General features: G+C 59.7%; 1 protein-coding gene across 5 annotated transcripts in view; it reads left to right on the top strand.

The window, feature by feature from the left end:
• RIPOR3 (RIPOR family member 3) overlaps positions 1–21972 on the top strand; it is a 73916-nt gene that overhangs the window by 39033 nt on the left and 12911 nt on the right. Inside the window, exons 1-11 of one of the 5 annotated variants that reach the window (XM_043882767.1) lie at positions 831–1171; positions 5695–5813; positions 14062–14208; positions 15745–15823; positions 18444–18467; positions 18774–18827; positions 19401–19550; positions 19705–19768; positions 20095–20138; positions 20327–20452; positions 20524–20669. In XM_043882767.1, coding sequence (XP_043738702.1) covers positions 5704–5813; positions 14062–14208; positions 15745–15823; positions 18444–18467; positions 18774–18827; positions 19401–19550; positions 19705–19768; positions 20095–20138; positions 20327–20452; positions 20524–20669 — 944 coding nt within the window. In that variant the 5' untranslated portion in view covers positions 831–1171; positions 5695–5703. Of the gene's footprint in view, positions 1–830; positions 1172–3202; positions 3515–5694; positions 5814–14061; positions 14209–15744; positions 15824–18443; positions 18468–18773; positions 18828–19400; positions 19551–19704; positions 19769–20094; positions 20139–20326; positions 20453–20523; positions 20670–21972 lie in introns of those variants that run through there. The other 4 variants (XM_043882768.1, XM_043882770.1, XM_043882766.1 and 1 more) reach the window with 4 other exon arrangements.

Raw genomic sequence — 21972 nt, 5'->3', positions numbered from 1 at the left:
AAAAAAAAAACACCCACTTTAAATCATACAGAGGACGTCTGCTCTAAATGGACGGTTACCTTAAATGAAATTCAGCAAAAACACAACAACCCGACTGCATTCCAGCTCCTCCTCTGCTGCCCCTGGCTCTGTGCCTGGGGCCAGCTCTGTGCTCTGTTGAACAGGAAGGGTGACAAGTGTCAGGGAGCCGGGATGAAAGGGGGCTAAAGACTGAGCTAGCCCTCCCGCCAAGCGCCGCGCGCCCGCTGTGCGTCCCTTATTGGCCCAGAGAGTGCCTGCGTTCTAGCTCAGTCCTCCCCGCTTGCAGACCGGAGACAGAGGTTTAGAGGGGAGAGAACTTGTTCAAGATCGCGTGCGGCTGGAACCATGTTCTCCTCTTTCCGTGGGCACGTCTCCCCAGTCCCAGGCAACCTGACTCGGGAGGGGCTCGGCGGAGACTGGGGGAGCCCGAGCTGGCGGGCCTGGGGGTCTCCGCAGCTCCCATCCTGGGTGGCAGTCGGCAACGGGGTTTTACGGGGTGGGGGGAGGCGCAGGGGGCTGGGTTTGGGCAGGGAGGGGGAGTTTGGGCTCTTCTGGCCCATCCACTCCCCTGAGGGTGATCTGGGCAGGTCGTCTGACCCCTCTGGGCTGGGTCTGGCCATCGAGAAGACGAGGGAGCTGGACTGTGTCCGGCGCAGACAGTCTGGTTCCCCGGGCAGCCCTTCCCTCTTCGGTATAAACTCACACCCCTCATCCTGGGCTATTTTGCCATTTCCTTTCCTGCTAAACCAAGGTCTATTTTGGAAACTCCTATAAGCAAACTAATCCCTGGCTGGCATTTGAGCGGATCTAAAAGAGCCCTAAGTGAGGGACTCGGGCATAAACGCTGCCCAGCCTCGAGAGCCCACACCGTTAAATTTAGAAGCATCACCTCCAAATGAGGTAAAATTGCAGGTTCCCGCGGCGGGCGGGCAGCTTTGGGCAGCACTGAACGGGACAGATTTAGCGGGGGCAGGGGCCGGCTCCCTCCGGCTGCACCTGGCGGGGAGAGACCCCGGACGGTCCCCTCAGTGTCTGGGAGCTGCTGCTGGGTGAGGAGCCCGTTCAGCCGCCGGCCCGCCCCGCGCTCCCCAAGCCTCAGGCGCCCGGCCGCAGAGAGGCAGCGAGGGACACGTCCTGTCTGCCGCCCGAGGTTTGGTGTCTGCATGACTTCTGTCTCTCTCCTCTGCCCAGGGGCCCCCGCGAGGTCCCCGGCTGGCTTCTCACGCCCTGCAGAGTGCCGGCGGCCCCCCAGACCTGCCCATAGCCCAGCCGCTAAAGGATCACGCCGGCAGGGGAAGAGGGCGGAGGAGGGGGACGGTCTTGAGGGGAAGAGAGGGAGCTCCAGAGTGCTCGGTCTCTGTTCTGGGTGGTCAGGTCTGCTGTTGTGTCAACAATGGAGCATCATTACGAGGATGACCCTTGGTCAAGGTGACAGACATCCGTTGGGACCCGTCGGGAGCCCAATGGGGGCTCCTGGGAACCCAGGGGTCTCAGCTCGGCCAGCTCATGCCCAGTCCACCGGAGGGGGGCGGTCCTGCAGTCCGCTAGGTGCGATCCCAAGGGTCCGCGACCAGGGATCGGCCCTACCAGAGGCCGGCCAGAAGGGGGCGCTGCTGAGACCCGACGGTGGTCCGAAGGGACCTGGGCTCCACATCCCCCTGAAGCCTGCGGGGGATGGCGCTGGGTTTCTGTCACCTCCAGAGCCGCATTCTAGCCTGGCAGGTCTCGGTCATGAACTTGCTTCATTCTGGGCCCCCTTTCCCCCGCTTCAGGCTCATGGTGGGCGCGGGGATGGGGGTTGTGTGTCTTCGGCACAGCCCCCAGAGAGGCAGGTGTAGCCTAGCATGAAGTAGCCAGGCTTTGAAGCCTGTCATGTTCAAGTTCAACCCAGCTCTAAAGATTCTGACCTGTGTGACCTTGGATGAGTTATTTTCCCTCGTCTCTGAGCCTCGGTTTCTTTATCTGCAAACTGGGAACCATAATAATGATACTTGCCTCCTATAGTGATGAAAGAATTAAATGAGATTTTAAGCTTTTGGAGCAGGTAGCAGGCAGAGTGCTGGCCAGGGGTCATCTGTCAAAAGCTACTGCTTTTGTAAATAAAGTTTAGGCGGAACTTAGCCAGGCTCATTCATTTGCATATTGTCGGTGACTGCTTTCTCTCTAAAACGATAGAGCTGCATAGCTGGGACAAAGACTACAAGGCCTGCCTGCAGAGCCAAGAACTTTCACTATCTGGCCCTTACAGCAGACGCTTGTCCCCCGCTCTCTGGAGTCCAGCACACAGTCGAAGTTCTTATCTTTATCCTGTTCTTCCAAGGCCTCCGCCTTGAGCTGCACAGCCCGGTGAAGTCGGGGAAGCACGTGGCCTCTGGTCCCAGAAAGATGTGCTATGAATCCTCCAAGCCCCAGAGAACGTCCCTGGCCCTGCCTGCCGGCAACTGTCTAGTGGGGGAGACCAAAAAAACCTCACCTTTCACAGTCCACTGTAATTAGAGGGAGTTGGGGACTGGGGGGAGGTCCAGGAAGGCTTCCTGGGGGAGGTGACATCTGGGCTGGTGGCAGAGGGCGGAGGTATCAGTCAGGGGATCAGCCCCCATGTGGCAGCCAGACCTCACATTGTTGTTCAGTTGCTCAGTTCTGCCCGACTCTTTGCGACCCCGTGGACTGCAGCACGCCAGGCTCCCCTGTCCATCACCATCTTCCGGAGCTTGCTCAAACTCATGTCCATTGAGTCGGTGATGCCATCCAACCACCTTGTCCGCTGACCTCACATGTGAAACGCAGATACCTGAGCCAGCCTCTTCACCTCTTAGAGCTTCTTTCCTCATACGAAAAGTAGGGTCATTGACCCTCACGGCCCTGCCGTGAACTGTTCCACAGCCAGGGGCTGATACCTCGTGTGGGTCTGCACCAAACCTTAGGTCTCCTCCTCCTTGGCCCTCCTTTCCTAGCGCTGGGCAGGAAGATGGTGGGTTTGTTCTAGCGAACTGCATGCAGAGGAACTGTTGAGCGGTTTAGCAACTGTCTTTCTCTTTTATCCTGAAGCAGAGGACTAGAGGGAGGCTGGAGGAAGGCCCCAGAAGGCCTGGGAGGGAGGGTGGGGGGGTGCGGATGGGAAGGGTGGCGGGAAGGAGTTCCGGTCCCAACCCTCCGGCGCGGGCACACCCCAGCCGCTGGCCTTGGGGGTCCCCCTGCCTGCTCCCCCCTCTTCCTAGCCCAGCTTGGCTGGGGTGGAGGGAGGGGGTGTTTGGCAGTTTGAGGAGGTTCCAGCGCCACCCAGAGCCTGCTGATAGGGGTGGGGGCAGCGGTGTGCTGATAAAAGTTTAACAACCGGCAGGGAAAAAAAGTCCCTCAAAACCTAATTTGTAGCACTTGTGCAGTTGCACGCTGCACTTAATTCTGTCACGGCTGATTTCAAGCTACCAACATTCCTGACGATTTAACCTTCGACTCTTGCGAGCTGGTCCAAGCTGGCAGCAGTGCAGTCCAGGTAGGGACTGTGGGGGTCATGGGGGTGCTCCCGTGGGGCTGGGGTGAGCCCCCAGACTGGGGGATGCCGGACCGCATACCTGAGAGGTGCTGGCGTCCGTGTCCGTGTCTGAGAACTCTTGGGTCCTCAGCCTGGCTCTGCCGCTTCCTAGCTGGGTCCCTGGGCTCCCTGTTGTCTCTCTGAGCCTCAGTTTCCTCATCTGCTGAGCTAGTTGGCTCCTACGCCAAGGGGGTTGTGTGGTGCTAATAAGATAATTCAATTAGGCACTTAGTGCACTTAAGAGCACTCAATAAACATTGCCTCCGCCGCCAGATTGCGTCCACCTCCCCGTCCATACACCGGCCGCGGTTCACGGGTCTATAGGGTGGAATGGCCCCTGGCGCTGGGGTCGCGATGCAGTGGGTGCTCAGCAAACCGTCAGGGCCTGGGGTCATTCCTTGGCTCACCTGCCCCAGCATCGGGGTCTCCAGGCTGGGGTCTCCGTCAGCCGACCGCTGCACAGACAACCCTCTTTCCAGTGTCTGCTGCTGCTGCTGCTGCTAAGTCACTTCAGTCGTGTCCGACTCTTAGCGACCCCATGGACTGCAGCCTACCGGGCTCCCCCGTCCCTGGGATTTTCCAAGCAAGAGTACTGGAGTGGGCTGCCATCGCCTTCTCCTTCCGGTGTCTACTTCACATCATGTGCTGTTCAGTCCGTTGTCTCTTTGATCCTTTTCGGAATTCCCATTTTACAGATGTGATCACTGAGGCCCAGAGTCAGGGAGTGGCCCAAGTGCAGCTGGGATTTGAGCCCAGGTCTGGCTTTTTGGTTTCCAACGTTCACCTACACACAGGGGGTGCGGGGCTGAGGGGTGTGAGGGGTGTTGGAGGAGGAGGAAGCTTGTGGGGGCTACGCCAATCTTCCAGGGGGTTCAGAGTGAGGGCTCTGGAGCCTATGTCAGGGGCTACAAACAAAGTGTGGAACTAGACACTGGACGGACGTGGCCCCAAAGAGAATGTTATTCCAGCCAGAGGCCCCAGGGTAGGCAGAGGCGTGGAGTCTGGACTCACCCACTGGGTTGGGGGGATGTCAGGAAGGAGCTGGCAGGGCGGGGCAGACCCCCCCGTAGGGCAGTGGGGCCCCTGGAATCCTAGCACTGACCCCACCCTGGCTGAGGAGTGAGGTATGGAACTGTAGCAGCAGAGATTTAGGTTAGATATGGAGGAGAACTTTCCGATTGTGCTGGAAGACAGTTGGTGATATTCCCAAGGGATGTAGTGGCTTTTTTTTTTTTTCCAGTCTCAAGATGGTTTGGAAAAAGGAAAAGACAGTCAGGGTTCTAGGCTGGCCTCACTGCAGCTGGGTCAGAGACGGGACAGTGGACCGGGGGCTTCTGGGAGCCTCCGATGCCAGCAGCCCGGCATCCTATGAACTGGGCTTCGTCACCCCCTACTCAAAACCTCCCTTGGGTCCCAGTTACCCTCAGCCAATTGCAGGGCTGGAGCCCTCTCTGGGGCCGCTGAGGTCCCCCTGACCTGTGGTCTGCTGGCCTCTCCAGCCTCACCTGGGGCCACACCCCCACCCACTGAACTGTCCATTTCCAGGTTACACCTGGTCCTCTGCACCTCCGGGCCTTTGCTCATGCTGTTCCCTCAGCCTCAGATGCCCTTCCCTCCCCTCCCTTTATCCTTCTTCCCTCCTCAGCCTTGCCCTCTCAGCTCTTGGTCGCCTCTTCCATGGGTGGGTCCGGTACCCCCATCACTCCGCTAGGGACACCCTCCTGTCCCTGGAGGCTCATTGGCCTCCCACTGCACCGGGAGCCCCGGAGGGCGAGGGCTTGGCCCGGAGGGCAGTGTCTGGCTCACAGGAGATGGTCTGTCGGAGTTTATGGAGGGGGTCAGGATTCCTGGCAGGGGGGAGGTGAGGAGAGCTGGCTCAGGACTTGTTGGCTCCTCCTGCGCGAGGACTCAGCGTTGCACAGGCACCGAGGACCCGAGCGCAGAGTGCAGAGGCCTGGTTCCCATCCTGCTCCTGCTCTCGCAACCTCACCGAGCCTCAGTGTTCTCATCTGCGAGCTGGGCGCAGCACGGCCGCTCCCCCCACCCCAGTCCCTTGGGCGCCCCGGGGGAGGGTGGCCGGCCTGCGGTCAGCACTCTCCAGGTGCCAGCGCGAGGCTGACTGTCCCGCCCTCTCCCCGCAGGTGACCACCATGTCGGTGAGGGTGCGCTTCCTGTCCTCCGGGGACGCGGGGACCGTGGGGGTCATGGGCCGGAGCGCCTCCTTCGCGGGCTTCAGCAGCACCCAGAGCCGGAGGATCGCGTAAGTTCTGCCCACGCCACGTGAGGGAGTCTTGTCTGAAGGCCAAGGACTGGGGAGGAGGGTGGTGAGGGTGTTCTTTTCCGCGGCCGGGGGCCCTGAGGCTCTCACTCTTGCCAGCCCTGCAGCCCAGGGCAGTGTGTGTGTGTGTGTGTGTGTGTGTGTGTGTGTGTGTGCATGTGTGTGTGTGTGTGCGTGAGACTCAGTGCTGAGAGAAACCTCTAATTTGCTTGAGATCCAAACAGGTGTCATCTCACATAATCCTCGCTGTTGATCCTGTAAGTTGATCTGCCTGAGTTTATCAGGCCCACTTGGCAGCTCAGAAAACTGAGGCTCAAAGAGATGGAGCCGCTCACCCAAGGTCACACAGCAAGACAGATTCAGAGTTGGAACTTAGTCTCCTGGAGGCGGGGTTGGGATAGAATGTCCTTCCTGGTTGATGGAACAGGAAACAGGGCTGCCTGTGATCTGGGGCAAGTGACTTCACCTCTCTGAGCCTGGCTTCCTCACGTGCCCGGGGGGAGGCCCAGTGTCCTTCCCTCGCGGGCTTGCCATGTGGGAACAGGGTGGCGACGCGTGGTGACCGCAGGGGCACGCTGGCACACAGCAGGGGCTTGTGGGAGGTTTCCAGGGAGGCGGAGCGGCCTCTGCAGAGACTCCTGGTCGGCACTCACCCCGGACCTGAGTTCACGACGGCTCCGTGACGTCTCCTCCAGCCTCGGGGAGTGCCTGGGGGCAAGGTGCGTTCCTGCTCCTGGGGCCATGGCCCTGCCAGCCCTGGCATCCTGAGGGGCCCGCCAGCCGGCTGTCCGAGCAGCTGTGACAACAGCTGAACCGGGCGCGGGGCCTGGTGGGCCGGTGACCCCATCAGCGACCTGAGCTCATCACGGCGTTCCCCTCCCGAGACCCTGCAGGGGCTCCCGTCCCACCAAGAGTCCAGTCCTGTCCCCCTGCGTCTGGCCGGCCTGCGGCACTGGGAGCCCACGCTGGCGTCTCTGCCCCCTCCAGGCCTTTGTTCGGCCCACACCCCACCTCCACCCGGAACCCACACCCCCAACCCCCTTCACCTGGCCCGGTCCTGCTGAGTCTCAGGGGCCTGAGCTTCACTGCCGCATCCTGGGCTGAGGAAGGGGGCCCCCACCGCCGTGAGGATGGGCCCCTCAGTCAGGCCCTCCTAGCTCCCACCCCGCTCAGCTCCTCAGTTCCGAGGTGCGTCCGCTTTGAAATTCTGGAAGCACCCTTAGGAATCCCCAGTGAAAGCTGCTCAGTTAGTGTCCGACTCTTTGCGACCCCATTTACTGTAGCCCGCCCGACTCCTCTGTCCGTGGAATTCTCCAGGCCAGGATACTGGACTGGGTACCCATGCCCTTCTTCAGGGGATCTTCCCAACCCAGGGATTGGACCCAGGTCTGCCACATTTCAGGCGGATTCTTTACAGTCTGAGCCACAAGGGAAGCCCAAGAACGCCAGGGTGGGTGGCCATTCTCTTCTCCAGAGGATCTTCCTGACCCAGAATCACACTGGGGTCTCCTGCACTGCAGGCAGATTCTTTACCAGCTGAGGTCCGGGGAAACCCTAAGGAGCCCCGAATTCCTTCCTTACGTATTTCTGGACACCGACTCTGGTCAGGCCCCGTCCCAGGCCGCACCCTCCTTTCAGGGCTGAAAACTGTAAGCCGGTGACACTCGGGGTGGGTGCAGCTGGGGGCAGGAGTCATGAAGGATTTAAAGCAGGACAGGCAAGCAGGCAGCGGGGGGCTGGAGGAGGCCTCAGGGAGGAGGGACCCAGTTCAGTGAAGGCTGGAGGGGAGAGGGGTGGATCACTGCAGACAGGGCGTTGGGGGGAGAGGCCTTCCAGGCAGGGGGACAGAGGTGCAAAGGCCCTGGGGTAGGAATGAGCTTTGAGGGGCAGGAAGTGGGCATGCGGCCGGCCTGCGGGACAGTGCTCAGGAAGGCAGGGGACCCTGTGGGGACTCCTGGGACATGCACAGCATGAGGGGAGCCACGGACGGGCTGGCGCAGAGGAAACTGAGGCCCCAAGATGGGGAGAAATTTGGCCAAAGCCTCAGAGGGAGTTAGCACCAGTGCCCCTGATGCCTCCGAGGAGGGACTGTGTGGGTGCCCCTATGAAGAAGGCACACAGTGGGCGCTCCATAAATGCTGCAGAGAGGGGATACGCCCAGACTGGCCAGGGAACGATGTTGTTTCTGCACCCAGTCATTTCTGAGTTGCCTCTTCCTGGGCTTCACCGGGGCCTCCCACCCCGGGACCCTCCCCGGCTGAGCACGCGTGGAGCCGAGTGTGCGGCTGGGCCTCCGGGAGGGCGCCTTTCTCTGACTTCTATAGAAGAACTCCAGGGGCTCTGCAGCCGGGAGGGGTCTGTGGACCCTGCGGCCAAGGCCGGCTGCCCGAGCTCACACCCACCCGGTGACCTGTGCTCAGAGCTCACACTACTGTCATGACCCCAAAGTTCCTAGCAAGTTTTGACCAAAGGGTCCTGCGTTTTCTCTTGCCTTGCCTCATCACCGATTCTGTCCCCCGTCCTGCTGGCAGCTCTCCTCCTGCGAGGCTTCTGGGGGCCTCCGGACCCCCTGAATCCATGGCGAATGTCCCTTCAGGCCCCAGCTGGGAGCTCTGCACAAAGAGTACACCAAGGGGGGTCCCCGGGCTCTTGCTGGCCTCTCCTGGATTCCTGGGGTCTCTGTGCAGAAAGAGAACAGAGCGGATCTGACCTGTTGACCCTAGAGCTCAGTGGTCATCAGCAAGGCTGTCCTGACCAGATGCCTGCAGAGCCTGTATCCCAGTCTGAGAGAGATGGTTTCAGTGGCTGTAAATGTCCCGGGCCCCTCCTGGGGGGTCCTCATCTAGCGCTCCCTAACCCCACAGGGAGTTCTAGAGGAGACGTGCCCTGGACAGGGTCTGAGGTTCCTGAGTGGCTGCCGTCGGGCCTCGCCCTCTGCAGTCCCCTCGCCAGGGGGTGGGGGAGATGCTGCCCACGACAGCAGAGAAGCAGCAGGTCTATCTTTAACTTCCTGTCTCTGTCCCGCGCCCAGGGATCTGGACCCTTGGCTCTGGGTCCGGATTGGGTTTCAGGCCTCACCTTCTGGCTTAATTGCTCAGGTAATCCAAGCAGGTTGAAACAGGGCCGCTCGCCAAGGCACTCAGCAGTGGGGGCGGGTCAGGCAAAAATAACCTTAGACGGGAGAAGAGGAGAGCCAGGCTCCGCTTAGGTGTCCCCGGCCCACATTCCTGCCCTGACAGATGGCAGGCACCCTTTGACTCGGGACATTTTTTTTTTTTAATTGCATAGTCAAAGAATTCACTTGGGGAAGTCATCTGGAAATTCTCCACTAAGGTGTGAAGGAATGTTATTAATATAACCAGGCCATGTGTAACAAATATTGATACATAATAATATATTATAACATAAGGCCATATATAACAAGGGGGGGAGGTGAAGAAGAAGGCCAGGTCTTGAACGTCCCCTTTCTGCCCTGATTGACAGGCAAGGCCGCTCTCAACCCCTTCCTGCCATTTCTCAGCCCGCTCTCCCCTCCCCCAGGCTGGTGGGCAGGGACCCTCCCGAGCCAGGATCTGCTGCAGTGTCCCGATCGCCTTGGGAATTCCTCCGCTGACATGCCTGGGAAATGTCAGTGTGAAAACGAAGCATCAGCCCTTGCTTTCCAAGGAGAGGAGACTAGAGAAAGGACAGATGGGGGGCTAGAGCTCAGAGATGTGTCAGGAGACACGGGCTAGCTCCCACGGAGCACCCAGACCAGACTTGACCTTGGCGGGTGTGTGTGCCTGTCTGTCCTCATCCCCAGGCATCGAGTACCACCGGCGCAGGAGGAAAGGTGAGCTTGCAGCGAGCTCTGAGTCTTCACCCGAAATGTGTCCGGTCGATGCTATTATTTATTGCCCCGTCACCAGCCCTGCCCGCCTCTGGATCCCGCACCTGCAGCAGCCATGCACCCGGGTCCTCTGATGTTTCTCAACCAGCCTGGGCAGACGGGCTGGCCCGGCGGCCTCCCGTGAGGGACAGGTCCAGTGGGTCGCACGTGCCCATCTGGAAGCTTGTCTGGCATGCCGGGGGTGTTTAATATTTACTGAGTCCTCCCAGGGCTAGTGTAACATCCGCCCCTGGAGGGTGCTCCCTGCCCTGGCGGTTGTGACACTGGGCCAGACGTGCAGCCTGATTTCACCATCCGGAGGCTGAATTGCTGACCCTGGAGAGGCCACCACGCCGGCTCCGAGTGGCCGCCACACCTGCTTGGTGGGGCCTCAGACAGGCGCTCTGGGCGCAGAGCCTCCCCGGGAGTCTGTGCTTTCAGACACAGCCGCAGACCGAGGGCAAGGAAGCCTCCAGGTAGAAGGAAGCAGGGCCCAGCCGAGGGTGGTCCCCCGCCGGGGACCGTGGGCCCCCGGAGCTGGCAGGCGAGCGGGGCTCCTGCAGCCCCACCTCCCGGCAGCTTGCCCACCGCACCTGCCTGCCCGCCCGCCTGCCGGGGGCCCTAGCCTGTCTGAAACCTGCTTCTCTCGAGGCTACAGTCCTGCCCGTCCCTGCTGGCCTGGAGATGGCAACTTTGCGGAGGCTGTGTGCTAAGAGGTGGGTGACGTGGCGTCCGGGAGGGTGGGAGAGCGAGGCTCGGAGCCCCCTCCTGGGCTGTGCAAAGCGTCGCTTGACATACAGCATGTGAATAACAGCGGTGGCAGGTGCGGGGGTGAGCGCTGCTGTGACAGGCTCTGGGCCAGGGCTCCATGCACGCTACCTGGTCAAGCACGGCCTGAATGGAGGAGCCTTCCCGGTTCACCCGATTGAAATTCGTTATCCGGCCTTCGTCTTTTCTGGGCGCTAGGCACTATCTGATTATAACTTCTGAACTGGAGTACAGTTGTGGGCTTTCCAGGTGGTTCAGTGGTAAAGAATCCCCTGCCAGTGCAGGAGACGCAGGTTCCATCCCTGGGTCAGGGAGATTCCCCGGAGAAGGAAATGGCAACCCACTCCAGTATTCTTGCCTGGGAAATCCCAGGGACAGAGGAGCCTGGAGGCAAGAGAGTCAGACATGACTTAGCGACTAAACAACAACAACAAATAGTTGCTGTGTGATATAAATGATATATATACTTAAAAAAGTCCCCGTTATTAACTTCAGCATCTATGTAGCATTACTCTTTCCTGGGAATTGCTTGAATCTCTACATTTATTAACTCTCACAGCAACCCTTCCTCTAGGCCTCATTTTACAGATGAGAAAACTGATGTGTAGAGAGATCCAAGAATTGAGCCAAGATCACACAGCTTAAAACTGGGGGAGCTAGATGATGTCCCTGGCTCCATAGTCTGTGCTTGCTGCTGCCTCCCATGACCTCCCCCCAGCTGGGAGGGCTGCTCATGGGGTGAAGGTTTTGTCAGTGTTTCAGTCACTGTTCTAGTCCTGGCTCCTGGAATGGCATCTGGTGCGTGACAGGAGCTCAGTAAATATTTCCTGAGTGAATGACTATCTCATGACAACTCTGCCGGACATGCCCTCTCATTATCCCTCTTTTACAGATGAGAAAACTGAGGCTCCAGCAGATTAAGTACCTGTGATCTCTGTGGTTAGGATTTGGACATGGGCAGCTGACCAGGAGCTGTGTCCCAAGAGATGATATGAGTTTCTGGCTTGGTGAGGCCCCGAGGTTTCCAGGGCGGGGTTCCAGATCCTTCTTTCCCACAGCATCCTTGGGACGGAGTTCTCAGCGTGCCTGGGCAAGGCTTGGATCTGTGTCTCTGGCATGCTGGTTTGTGATGTGGCATCCGTGCTGGGGAAGCACGGGGCTCAGGGCAAAGGGGCGGGACAGCACCCTTGAGTCAATAGCAGGGCTCTGTGACCATCCATGGAACGTGCAGCATCTTGACTAGACTGGAAGGGCGGCCCAGCCCCTTGTCAGGCCTCGTGGGGACCAGGGCTCATCGACGGCCCAGTGGTCTGCTCCCAGTCCTGGTGAAGGAGCTTGAGCTCTGTCCTACTGGCCTCCTGGCTGCTCTCCAGACCCCAAGCCCTCACCCCCTTCCCTGCAGACCTTGAGCCTCCAAGGTTAGGACTCTGGCCCCTTGGCTGCCATCGAGGTGCCTGGCTCAGAGAAAGCCCCACTCTGTGAGTGTCTGAATGAATGAATGAGCCTGTGCCCTGGCTGTGAAACCCTGAAAAGGCAGCCGACTGGGAAGGGTGTCCAGAGAGACCTGAAGCTGGGTTTCTCTCAGGAGGAGGGCTCCTAGCAAAGCAGAAAGGGAGGACTCCTGAGAAAGTGGTCCTCCGGTGGTGGACCAGCATGCTGGTTAGCACTTGGGAACATGTTAGAAACGTGGAGCCCTAGGCTCCACCCAGACCTGTCAGAGCAGAACCTTCAGGGCAGGGTGGTGGTCGTGCGAGAGCGAATCTGAGTCTCACAAATCCTCCACATGGTTCTGGGAACCTGAGGGAGTCTTGCATCCTGCCCCCAGCTGGGTGGTTGAGATCCCAGGCTGAGGAACTGCGTACACGTGGGTTGAGGTCCCACCTCTGGGGGGACGTGGTCTGGGGCAAGTCACCCACCTGAGCCTCAGTCTCCCTGTCTGGCAGGGGTTAATACCTGCCTCTTAGGGTGGTTGTGCAAGTCGATATTTATACAAAGCCTTTAGCAAGCGCCCCGTGACTGTGGATGCTCAGCGGATGTCTTCAGCCGCGTCTTATCACTCGGCTCCCTGGGCCGCCGCGGGGATGGTGTTGGTGGGCCCAGCGGCCCAGTAGCTGTGGCTGGGGTTTCATTGCTCCGCTCTGTGGAACTCTCAGTTGCCACTGTTACCGTCTTTGAAGCGGGAACTTTGCTAGGACCTGACGCTCTCCTCCCCACACCCGTCCTGGGGTCCCCAAGGCAGGCAGGGCCCCCGTGTCCAGCACCTTCCAGCATCTTCCCATCTCTGCTTCAGTCAAGCCTTGCCCTGGAGGTCCACTGCCCCATCGCACACGACTCCACTGGCTCCTCCTCTCTACCCTTGGTCAGTCTGTCCGCTCACCCTTCTTGGGGGACGGGTACCTTTGTTCCTGCTCTTCCTTCAAGGTCCAGCCAAGAGCCCCAGGATCGCCCTCGACATGTGGCATTTCCCTTGTTCAGTTTAGCTCAGTATTTACTGAGCACCTACTGTCTTCCAGGCTGTGTTACCGGGAAGGATACAGATAGGATACGATTACTTTAACAGTAATGGACATTTATTAAGCACCTACTAGGTGACCGCACTCTGTCAAACCTTTGACTTGGTACCTAGGAGAATTCTTAGCATTGCCCTCTGATTCAGGTCTGCTGTACTTCCCATTTTACAGATGAAAAAAACCCGAGGCTCGGGTAGTACAGTAGTGTGGAAGTGAAGTTGCTTTAACAGAGAAACCTCCAAAAATAGAGAGTTTTAGATGAGACCAATCACTCCTCCCTCTTTCTCGTAAGAGCGTAGAGGCAGTGGATGGTCCGCTCCACGGGCGGCCTGTTCCCGCTCTCTTGTTGCTCAGCCGTCCCCTGAGCGGGTCCCAGTGCTCGTGGCTGGAGCTTGGTGCTCAGTGGACCGAGAAAGACGAGGAAGGGGGGAGAAGTTCTCTTTCAGGGGAGTGGAATGTGTTGACTAATCCAGGCTTGGGACAGGGGTTTGCTCAGAACGCCTATGGATGTATGTGCGTGCGTGCGCGTGCGTGCGTGCGTGCGCGTGCGTGCGTGCGCGTGCGTGCAGCGATTTGTCAGTCTACCTCTCGCCAAACTATGTGAATAAACAGCAGGGCTGGGGAGATGCCCCAGAGGAGAACTGAGGCGCTGTTAACAGAGGGACAGGGGATGGATGCTGGGCACAGCCAACAGGTGCCCAGCCCGGGAACGCCACCGGACCATGGCTTGGCCTTTGTGTTGCTTCACCTGCACAGAGCTTGCTCAAGAGAGCAGACAGACAGACAGCATTGGCATTCGGGCCACTTGATTGTATTGCTCACTCACTCTAAGCTAATTTCTCATATCAGGTTAGTGTTACTGTTCTTTTCATCTTCGAATTCAAGTGCTCATTTTGCAGATGAGGAAGCTGAGACCCAGGGAGCCTTGGCAGCCTTCTTGAGACCATGCAGCTTGGGGGCAGTGAAGTGGGACTCAGCTAGGTCTCCTGATTGTCTGGGGCTCTGGCCACCGTTCGCGAAGGGCCTGTCCCCGAGAAGGGCTGTGCCCAGACCCCCGCCCTGATCCCCCCATCCCTTCTCACAGAAAGTCCGTCCACAGGAACTCAGTGAGGTCCCGGATGCCCGTGAAGTCCTCCAAGACGTACGGCACGCTGCGGAAGGGGTGCGTCTGCTCGGACCCCAAGCCCCAGCAAGTGAAGAAGATCTTCGAAGCGCTGAAGAGGGGACTCAAGTAAGGATGCTGCATGCTGCCTGTCGCATCCTTTGGCCTCGTCCGCTCGCTGCTCTCTGCCTCTCCCTGGGCATCGGGGGTGGGTCTTGTCTGTGTGCGACCACAGAGCAAGCTCCTGATTATTCGTTTAGTCAACAAGCATGTCCGGGTGCGGCCACCTGCTCGGCCCCTTCCGTGGGTGCTGGAATGAGGCAATAATGGCTGGGGCGCCCGGTTCTCATGGAGAATGCTCACGGAGGGCAGGGGGGATGGCCATAGAGGGGTAATGGGGTCAACACCATAACTTCCACGCACCCGGAGGGCAGTAACAAGCGGAGGTGGTGGAGAGGCTGCACCTGGAGGGCCTGTCACACAGGGGGGTCCGGAGGCCGCCCTGGGGACGTCCTGGCCATTTCTGAGCAGCAGCTATGGTGCTGGCCTCTGGGAGACAAGCATCCTGGGCAGAGGGCAAGCACCTGCAAAGGCCCTGCGGTAGGAGCTTGCAGAGGAGCCGCAGGTCAGGGCGGCTGGGCTTGAGTGAAGGAGAGAACGACTGATTGACCGAGCAGAGGCCGGGACAGGAGGAGTCAGTCACTTATTCCCCATATTTTTAATGGAGGCTCATCAAGTGCCAGCCGCAGAGTTCAGTTCAGCTGCTCAGTCACGTCCGACTCTTTGTGACCCCATGAACCACAGCACACCAGGCCTCCCTGTCCATCACCAGCTCCTGGAGTCCACCCAAACTCATGTCCATTAAGTCGGTGATGCCATCCAACCATCTCATCTTCTGTCATCCCCTTCGCCTGCTGCCTTCAGTCTTTCCCAGGATCAGGGTCTTTTCAAATGAGCCAGTTCTCCACATCAGCTGGCCAAAGTATTGGAGCTTCAGTTTCAGCATCAGTCCTTCCAATGAATATTCAGGACTGATTTCCTTTAGGATGGACTGGTTGGATCTCCTTGCAGTCCAAGGGACTCTCAAGAGTGTCTTTGGCTGCAAAACACAATGTGAAAAGGCCCCTCGGGCCCATGGCTTTTTCTGTGTTTTCCAGAATAGGGGTTCGTTAAGCCCCTTTCTGGTCCCGGCCATCCAGATGGCAGGACAGCCCGCCCTTGTCTGTGAGGGAGGCGTCCCCACCCCCCCACAGCTCCCATGGCTGGGGGAGGATCTTGGCCTCTGGAAGCCATCGCCTGGTTTCAGACCTGGGTTCAGACTCTTCCGTGCCTTGTGGACCCAGTACTGGGTGGCTTCAGAGTCAGTTTGCCCATCTCTAAAATGGGTGTAATAGCAGCAGCTCCCTCCTGTTGGCAGGGCTGTTTGGGGCGTTTCCACTCGGCACAGTGCTGGGCACGCACTGTGTGGGATGCGGAGGCAGAGTGGGTGGGGGCCGGGCTCTCAGCTGGGGGCCAGCTCTGCCCTTGACCCTTGAACCCGCTGAGCACCCCGCTTCTCCCCAGGCTGGTGGCCGTGGCTGCCTCCTCCCCGGAACACCGCACCCCCGCCCATTTCTTTCCTTCCTCTTCTCCTTCCCAAGCTCCTCTCCCTCGTTCTCCCCGCAGGGAGCATCTGTGCGCCCAGCAGGCCGAGCTGGATTACCTGACGGGACGCCACAAGGACACCCGCAGGAATTCCAGGCTGGTGAGACCCCTCCCCAGCCCTTCCCGGCCGAGCGGCCCAGGGGCGGAACAGCCCCTGCTGCACCCCCTGGCCTGCCTCGTGGGTGTGAACCTGTCTCGGGAACGCAGAGGCCGACAGAGTGGACTTTATTTTTAATGAATGAACCTCCCTTGGACCCTGATGGATTAAACCACACAGGCTGGTGGGGAGCTCCCCCCTGACACCCCCATCCCTCACACTGCAGCAGTTCACACACCTTAGGGTCACCTCCAGCCCCCCTTTAGTTCTAGAAGCAGCTCAGAGGTAGATGGGTGTACAGGAGGACGGATGCATTACCTGGCCCTGTTCTGTAGGTCTTGGCCACCACAGTCCCCCTGCAGGCAGGGTGGCTCATGTGATGGCAGAGAAGTGGATCAGGCATCGAGTCCAGGGTGTGCTGCAGAGGCCCCGACGCCGTCCTGCACCAGCCCCGCGAGTTCCCGCAACGTCCCTGGCTCTGCAGCCTTGCCCCCATCGGGGCGCCTCTGAGGCTGCTCCGTGGCTTGTTCAGCCCAAGATTCACCTGCTCTGGGCTTTTACCACGCCCTTAGCAGAGCCGGATTTAGAAAACAAAAAAACAAAACAAACTCCAGAAAAGCCCAATACCAAAAAAAAAAAAAAAACCCCAAAAATACGATGTGCAGTTAAATTTGATTTTCAGATAAATAACAAATCATTTTTCAGTGTAAGTATGTCCCCTACCATCTTCAGGACATAGTTACACTAAAAAAGAAATTTTATCCATCATTCATTGGAAATTTAAATGTAACTGGCTGTCTTGTCATTTATCTGCTGGCACATCCAGGACCCCCCTGCGGGGGGCCCTGCATCTCTCCAGCACTCAGGTTCTTTCTGGTCTTGGGGAGCCCCTCTTAGCCCCCTCGTCTCTATCTGGCTGCTATTAAGGACAGGAGACCCCTCTGTCCTCGACAGGAGTAGACTTCTGCAAGCAGAGACCAGGAGGCCTTACTGCCTGTGACTTTCTCTGGCTTATTCTAGCGTCACTCCTGCAAAGCACCAGAGCACAGAACAGCCGCCAGCTTGACGGAGGGGCTGCAAGCGTGGTGGCGGGGTGGGGATGAGTCTATCAAATTGTGTCCCCCACCTCTGTATCCTGGCCCCAGCAGAGAAGACCATGAGGGTCAGCAGAGTGGGAGACGCAGGGTCGCTCTGCCTCACCAGGGGGCTGGCCACTGGGGGAAGGGAAGGCGGGCGGGCTCCATCATGGCTTGTCTTGGGGGGCGAGGGTGGGTCAGCGCAGAGGCAGAAGGAAGTGGTGCCAAGATCCCACCCCAGGTCCCGGCCTTACGAGTGCTTGCCACACCTCCCTCTCCCATGGCTGCGGCTGGTTCAGCTGCCTTTGTCTCTTCCTTCTAGAAGTAACTCTAAGGGAGGCGAGGCGTGTGTAGAGGTCTGTATGTTTAGCTGCTCCCATTTCATAGGTGGGTACATGGAGGCCACAAAGGGGCAACCGAGAGGGATGAAGCACGTGGGGTCCGGTTCCCAGTCTCCGAGGAATTGTGTACAGTTCCTCTTCTTTCCAAAGCCTTGGGAACTTCCCCATTTCTTAATTTCTTACATTGGGTTTTCATTTCATAATCCCACACATACGATGTCACATAGATGCATACCTAGGAAAACAGATGCCCCCTTTGGGCGGTGGTTAATCCATCTTTTCCCTCTTGCTTGACCGACCCACCCTCCCCGATCTTCTCTGTTCCGTCCTGTTTAACCCTTGAGGATCATCTAGTATATATCTTTCCATATTTTCCTCCCTCGTCACTTTACTGTAAGTACGCAGACTGTGGATATATAGAGGGCTCTGGTGAAGTCGCAACTCACAGACTCTCCCCTGTCTTACTTCTTTGCGTTGGTGGTCACCAACTTTGTGGAAATTCATCCAGGCTCAGATACAGTGACCCTAACCCACGCGGGCAAAGCAGGGCCTGCTTTGGAAATAAATTTTACGTGAACACAGGCACACCTATCGTGGGCACACTGTTTGTGGCTGCTTTTCACGCTCCAAAGGCAGAAACCGTGTGGCTGGCAAAACCCGCAATATTTACTCTCTGGCCCTTTGCATAAAGACTCCCTCGCCCTGACAATAGATTCTTTTCACTGGCTGCACCATGGCCCCTGGCGCGGATGGCCCAGTCTGGATCTGCAGTTTCCTTCCATCTGAACTCCTGGCTGCTGCTGGCTGCCTCTCCCTAGTCTCTGATCGTGGTTGAAGTCGCCCCTTAAATAATCAAATCGCAGTGGTTCCCCTCTCGTTGAGTTTGCACTTTCCTTTTCATAGCAGCGCTGTGGGGTAGGTGCGATGGCGTCTCTTCTTTCAAAAGGAGATGGAGGCTCAGAGAGTAGAGAAGCTTGTCTGTGACACACGGCTGGCAGACGGAGTCAGGCCTTCAGCCACCTCCCCCAAAGCCCATGCGTTCGCTCCTTCTTCCTGCCTGGCCTGGACCGCAGCTTGCTGACTGCAGGCCTCAGAGGACTGACTGGCTACTGGCTTTTTGTCCTCTGAGCTTGGGCACCCCTGGGATGGAGGCTCACGGGTCTCAGAGGAACGCCGGAGCCCTGACACCTCTCCCCCCACCCACAGGCTTTCTATTACGACCTGGACAAGGTGAGGGAAACTTCTGTCCGCATGGGGTAAGCAAGGCGGGCCGCGGCTGGGCCTGGCTGGATGGGAATAACGTCTCCGCGGGCCTTCCGTCCTCCTGGCCATCCTATGGGAGGAATACTTGGGTTTCCTTCCCACTGGACAGATGGGGAAACTGAGGCGCGGCGATGAGCCTTCCTCAGGGAGGGTGAGGGGCTGGCCTGACTTCAAGCCCAGCTCTGTGTCAGGACCTGCAGGAGGGTGGCAGGGGCTTGGGGTTGGGTGAGGCCCAGGCTCCTTTTACAGCATCTTCTCTTCTTCTGGGAGAAGCAAACACGCTCAGTGGAGAGGCACATTCGGAAGATGGAGTTTCACATCAGCAAGGTCAGCCTGGTTTCGGGGCGCCTCTCGGCTTGAGGGGGACCTCTGCGGGGTCAGTGGAGGAAGGCTCTCTGGGCACCAGGTGGCTGCAGAAAGCCAAGGCGGTGCAGGGACCACCAGGACTGAGCCCAGAGGTGGGGATCAGGGGGGTGGGGTTAGAGGCCTGGGAGTGTTGAGTCCAACCACCCGATTGTACCGATGGGGCTGTAGAGGCCCAGAGAGGGACACGAACGGGCTCAAGGTCACCCAGCTAGGCCCTCAAGCTTTATATGGGCAGACCCCTCCATGAACTCGCTCTGCTCCCCGGGAGCCTCGCGGGTGGATGGAACATCACACACCCACCTTCCCTGTTTGACCAGAGAAAACCGCATCCACGCATCCGGCTCACTAGTTTTATCGTACCTGAGCTGTGCGCCAGGCGCTGCCGGGTGCTGGCGATGCAGAGTGGATGGGACCCACGTGGTCACTGCCTCCAGGGCGCACGTTCGCCGGGGGCGGGGCCAGCACGACCTGGGGGTGTGGCCTCCCGAGGTGATGGAGTCGGGGAGACAGTTCCCGGATGTGTGCGCCCCGCAGGTGGACGAGCTCTACGAGGGCTACTGCATCCAGTGCCGCCTGCGCGACGGCGCCTCCAACATGCAGCGGGCCTTCGCCCGGTGCCCGCCCAGCCGCGCCTCCCGAGAGAGCCTGCAGGAGCTGGGCCGCAGCCTGCAGGAGTGCACCGAGGTGGGTGGCGGAGCGCCGGTCTGGGGGCCCCCTGGGCCCTGAGGCAGCCTCTCTCTCTGCCCCCGGGGATGGGTGTTGGTGGTGGTCTCTGGCAGGGTCCGTGCATCCCCCGTGGTCCATCCCGGGGCCGGCAGTGAGCCACCTTCTCTGGCAGGACATGTGGCTCATCGAGGGGGCCCTGGAGGTTCACCTGGGCGAGTTCCACGTCAGGATGAAAGGTAACAGGACAGGGCTTGGGGCGGGGAGTCAGCTGGGTGGAGCCTCCGACCTTCTCCGGGACCCTGTGCTGAGGATGGGGGGTGATGGTCAGAATCCCAGGGTTTCCACTCCTGTGACTTGTGACTTCGGGCAAGTCCTATCCGCTCTCTGAGTTGAAAGTGAGGGCCCAGGTCTGCCCCTTGTCATCGTGATGGCTTAGCTCACTGCCCGCCCCCCTGAAGCTGATGACCCCCACTTGTAGCGGGGGGCTCCCCCCTTGAGGGCCTGTGACCCATGGGGTAGGGACAGTGAACAGCGGAGAGATGAGCCCGTCTCTGTGTTGCAGGCTTGGTGGGCTACGCACGTCTTTGTCCTGGAGACCAGTACGAGGTATGCCCACCCTCTGGGATCGGCCCTCAGGGCTCCCCGCCAGGCCTTCGGGGGTGGGGCTCTCTGGGAACCAGGGTCTCCGCTGGGTTCCTGTCACCCCCCTCCCCGCCCCAATTGGCAGGGAGGGCCCCCGGGAGGCGGTGGCAAGGGGCGGGGCTGACGGCTCCTGCCTCGGGCCTGGCGCACAGGTACTCCTGCGTCTGGGCCGCCAGCGCTGGAAGCTGCGGGGCCGCATCGAGTCGGACGACAGCCAGACCTGGGACGAGGAGGAGAAGGCCTTCATTCCTACCCTGCACGAGAACTTCGAGATCAAGGTGGGTGGGGCCCGGGGCAGGGGCCGGCGGGGGGGGCGGGCGCCCTCACCCACCACTCCGCCCTCCCCCAGGTGACGGAGCTGCGCGGCCTGAGCTCGCTGGCGGTGGGCGCGGTGACCTGCGACATCACCGACTTCTTCACCACCCGGCCGCAGGTCATCGTGGTCGACATCACAGAGCTGGGCACCATCAAGCTGCAGCTGGAGGTGCTGTGGAAGTGAGTGCGGGCGGCGGCTTCCCTGCTGCCCCTCCTGGGGGGCTGGGCGGAGTGGGGTGGGGGCAGGGGGTCAGCCCCAAACACTGCCCCCCAGCCCCCCGCAGAGGACCGCGGAGAGGCCTCTCCAGCTCCCCCTGGTGGCCTGACCTCACCCCAGCATCCACCCTGGGCAGCCCGGCCCTTGGCTGCCCCCCAAGACAGGCAGGGGCCCAGACCACTTTCTGCAGCCCTGTCCATGCTGTGGCCTGCCCCCCGCCCCCCACGAGTTTAAATTCTCTTTTTTTCCCCTCACTTTTGAATTAGTGGCTGTTAAAGACTGGGGCGGCCAGGACCCTTTATGGCAGCCCCCTGGGCTGGGTTCCCGGGAGAAACCCACCTCCGCCTTCCTACACCCACCATCTCCTTACCTGCTGACCCCGGCGCCCACCAGGCCCAGGGCTGAGCGGCCACCCTGCGGTCCCCTGGGCTCGTGGGAACCACCCCTGCCTAGGGTGGTGCTTTCCACTGAGCAGCCCATCCTGGTGGTTTCCACAGGTTTTGGTTTTTGGTAGCAGAGATCTTTTATTTCCCCCAAATGAAACCTTGTGTTTTGAGGAAACTCCCTTCTCCTGATTCCCCAGGGCAGGTGCTGCGGGAGCAACAGGGCAGACACACACTTCCCCTACTCTGGTGCCTGTTCTGACCACTTGGGGCCAGTCTGTCCTTTCTCCCTGGGGGTGAACTGGGTGGATGGGGATGGGTGACACCCCCGCTTCCTTCCTTCATTTGTCTAGTGGGGGTGAGCACACCGCTCAAGCGGTCAGGTCAGGGGGTGGCCCTGCAGCCCCAGGTTGGGAAGGTCCAAGGACCTGGGTGTCCCACTGGCCCGCAGCTGCCCTGGGCAGGCAGGGGGGCGTCCAGGCAGGGCCCCTGGGCTGCAGGCCCTTGTGTCTGGGCTGGGCTCCAGACGCTGTGAGCTGGGCCAGCGTGCAGACGCTGCAGACAGCGTGCAGGTGTCCACGAGGCAGGGAGGGCCGACCCAGCCCTGGCTGCTCCAAGGACAGGCAAGGGCCTGGCTGGAGCATCGCATCCAGTGCTTCCCCTGTGGGTCTGCAGCCCCTCCGGGACTGTGACGGGAGCCCCCTGACCCCGGGGGAGCCTGTGGGGGGCAGTGACGTGGTTTACCCAGAAGAACGGCAGCTCTGAGTGTCCGCCACTGCTCTGCTGAGCTTCTCGAAGGGCCTCCAATCAGAGGGGCCAATCGGTGCCCCTCCCCATCTGGCTAAGGACCCTCGGGGCCTTGGATATCTGAGACGTTTCCAGG

The sequence above is a fragment of the Cervus elaphus genome, chromosome 23 (genome assembly GCF_910594005.1).
Source record: "Cervus elaphus chromosome 23, mCerEla1.1, whole genome shotgun sequence".
Lineage (NCBI taxonomy): Eukaryota > Metazoa > Chordata > Mammalia > Artiodactyla > Cervidae > Cervus > Cervus elaphus.
The sequence above is the reverse complement of the archived record's forward strand: the minus strand, read 5'-3'. Positions and strand labels throughout refer to the sequence as shown.